General features: G+C 38.6%; 1 protein-coding gene across 1 annotated transcript in view; it reads right to left on the reverse strand.

The window, feature by feature from the left end:
• Positions 1-3,036, reverse strand: part of LOC107702150 (tetratricopeptide repeat protein 39B-like) — a 23,886-nt gene that overhangs the window by 8,830 nt on the left and 12,020 nt on the right. Inside the window, exons 8-9 of the mRNA XM_016504391.1 lie at positions 2,399-2,530; positions 2,244-2,320 (exon numbers count right to left, since the gene is read on the reverse strand). Of these exons, the coding sequence (XP_016359877.1) occupies positions 2,244-2,320; positions 2,399-2,530 (209 nt within the window). The remainder of the gene's footprint in view (positions 1-2,243; positions 2,321-2,398; positions 2,531-3,036) is intronic.

Consider the following 3,036-nt stretch of genomic DNA (forward strand, 5'->3'; position numbering starts at 1 on the left):
ATACATGTTTACTTATTTCCAGTTTTGTATACCTATTAAACTTTATGTAAGTTATTTGTTATTTTATATTAGGCATAGCTTGCCCTATAGCATGGTGTATTTGTATTTGTTTTGTTAATGAAAGTTCTATGTTTTATATATACGCTAAAGTGAGTTTGATGTTGTATTTTGTTGTTGCATTCAAGCGATTGACGCCTAACTGCCAATAATTCGAAAGTGAAAGTAAAATGCGCACGGCGCTTTTAAGCTATTTAAAAGCGAAGGAAAGCGAGGAGAAGAGGGAAAATTCAAATGAACTAAAAACGAACAATTGCTTTACTCCGAATTGCCGCTATTTGAAAGTTAAAGTAAAATGGGCACACCGCTTTTACAAGCTATTTAAAAGCGAAGGAAAGCAAGGAAAAGAGGGAACGCCCCCGCGGTGATACCAGTGTTGTCACACGTCGATTAACCGGTGGGAAAATTTCCTCACCGTCACAACCCTAGTAGACACTAGAAAGACTCAACCTGTTGCGACGCGGCAGTGTCGCGTCCGGTGTAGAAGCGGCTCACTGTTCCGCTACTGTTATTACTGTTATTACACTTGTATACAAAACTTCGTATTATGCTTGTTATAGAGTGCATGACGTCACGTGCACTACCGCCGGTGGCAAGCGACCACCGCGGTGACGCGGTTGTCACGGCGACCGTCACAGCCCTATGAGCCACCCAAACTATTGCTCAGCCAAATACAGGAAAATCTAACACCTTGAACCATGAAACTTTCAAGTACCAAAACACTGAACTTGCACATGAATATAATATATCAAAAGTTCAACAAAATGAGTAGGAAAAAAATACTTTCTGAAATAAAATAAAGTTCTATGTCACTTTGCATACGGTTTTAGTCATGTTTTCCCAGCAGTGTGTAAAATCCAAAGTGTTTCCACACTTGGGATTCAAAACGTGAAGGTGCAGAAATAATTCTGGAAGAGGTTCGCTCTCGCTGATGTCATACGCCGATTGGTCTGTGCGCGGCTGCTTCAAGTCGAACACACCTATACATTATACATTTTGTTGGAATAAAAGCGCCAACTTCTCCCGACCACCTCTTAGGAAAAGTAAAATAATTAAATATAAATCAATTCTGAGTTTTTAAAAGAATCGTGATAGTTAGGTGAATCGATTTTTTCTCCCACCCCTAGTACATATATGTGCAATATGCAATATAACATAATAATTATTATTAATATAAATAATATAATAAATCATTACTAATACTAATTCTCTGCATGTGGATATAAATGAAAATTAATATTGGGGGTGGAGGGGTTATATTGCATTGCATGTTCTAATCTATATTGTGTCTCTTTGTACTGAACTGATTTTTTAAAATAAAAAATATATAAAAAATATTTTAATGTATATTTTTGAATTGTTGCTTATATGCAATAACATTACAAACACAATATTTTTTAAATATAACAGATTATATAATATTTTTGATACAGGCAACAGGAGGGAATTCTTGATTTCAGACTCACTTGTAGATTTGATAACTTGTGCGTATTTTGATTCCTCCTTTAATAAAACTGATCATGTTTTCATCCTGAAATACAGAAAATGGTGATGAATGAGATTGTGTCTTTGTATATTTCTCTTATATTTTACCTTATTTAATGCTGATTAATAAAAACAATTAGGGTTCACTGACCTGCACGAATGTCAGCGTGGCTTTCTGCAGCAAACACTCAGCGTAGCAGATCTCCGCATGCATCTCGTCTACACACACACACACACACACACACACACACACAAACGCACGCATGCACGCACACGCACACACACATTTTATTATTTTATTTGGATTCACAAGACAAGCAACAAAAATGGAATCCAAATACCTTGATTAAATGCCACTGATTAAATGTAAGAATTTAATTCAAAAGATGATGCACACTTTTCTAAAAATGGCTTTATAAAGGTAAAAATGCCCATAAAAGGTAAAAATCGATTTAAACTTATTGGAAAAGATTAATTTCTATCAGTGTGAACTGACCACAGCACAGAATATAAAGAATATTAAAAACTTTAGGAGTCAGCTGTCCACGGCAGTCCTTAAGATACCAGCACAATAACACATTCAGCAATTATCGTTATCGATAAAATCCCAGAAAAAAGCGAGATATTATTTTTTGTCAATACTGCACAGCCCTAATTCAGACGTGTTTCCCAGCACACACTCAGCGTCTCAGACGGCTCACCTGCTTTCAGGCTGTCTGGCGACTGTTTGGACATCAGGCTGGAGATGGACCCCACCACCGAGTTTCGTTTCCTGAACCTGCAGACAGACGGGACACAGATCAGAAGCAGAACGCGTCCGAAGCGTCTCATACTGGACGTCGTGATCAAGCCGCACCTCTGGCAGGTCTGTAAGGCCTCTTTGATGGTCGCCATCCCGGCCTGGATGTCTTTGTGCTCGAAGGTCATGGTGGCCTGCATGACCAGAATACTGCTGTAGCCCAGAGCGTGATACATGCTGTCCTTAGACCTGCAGAACACACAGAACACCTCCGCATGATCAACAGGAGCTAAACAATCTCAATAAGAGTTGTTTATCCAGTCAGAGCTCTTTTAGTGTAACTGTAGTCAGATCTTGACTGGTTTTGATCAAGTAAAGGTCAGAATAACTGCAGTAATATCTCCAGATGAACTCTTACTGGACTGAAGCAGCTCAGCTTTACTTGATTCTCCATCAATCATGTTTTAGAGTCTCAAATCTGATCCTCAGGATCTTTTGAGGAGCGTTTGTTTCCAGAAGCTTTACTTTCACTGTTCCTCAGCGGAGGAATGATCTTCACAAGCCTCCAGAACATCTCACATCTTCTGAGGAGCCTTTATTTCTTCAGCTCTCAATCACTGCATTATATGCTTGGAGCATTTCACTCTCATCTCACTGAGACAGATTACTGCAGATATAGAGCCACGACTGATATTTAGATCATTTTCAGTATCTGCTCTACTGTTAGAAAGATCTCACTGATTTACATTACAAGC

The sequence above is a fragment of the Sinocyclocheilus anshuiensis genome, unplaced genomic scaffold (genome assembly GCF_001515605.1).
Source record: "Sinocyclocheilus anshuiensis isolate Anshui unplaced genomic scaffold, SAMN03320099.WGS_v1.1 scaffold1762, whole genome shotgun sequence".
In the NCBI taxonomy this organism is placed as follows: Eukaryota; Metazoa; Chordata; class Actinopteri; order Cypriniformes; family Cyprinidae; genus Sinocyclocheilus; species Sinocyclocheilus anshuiensis.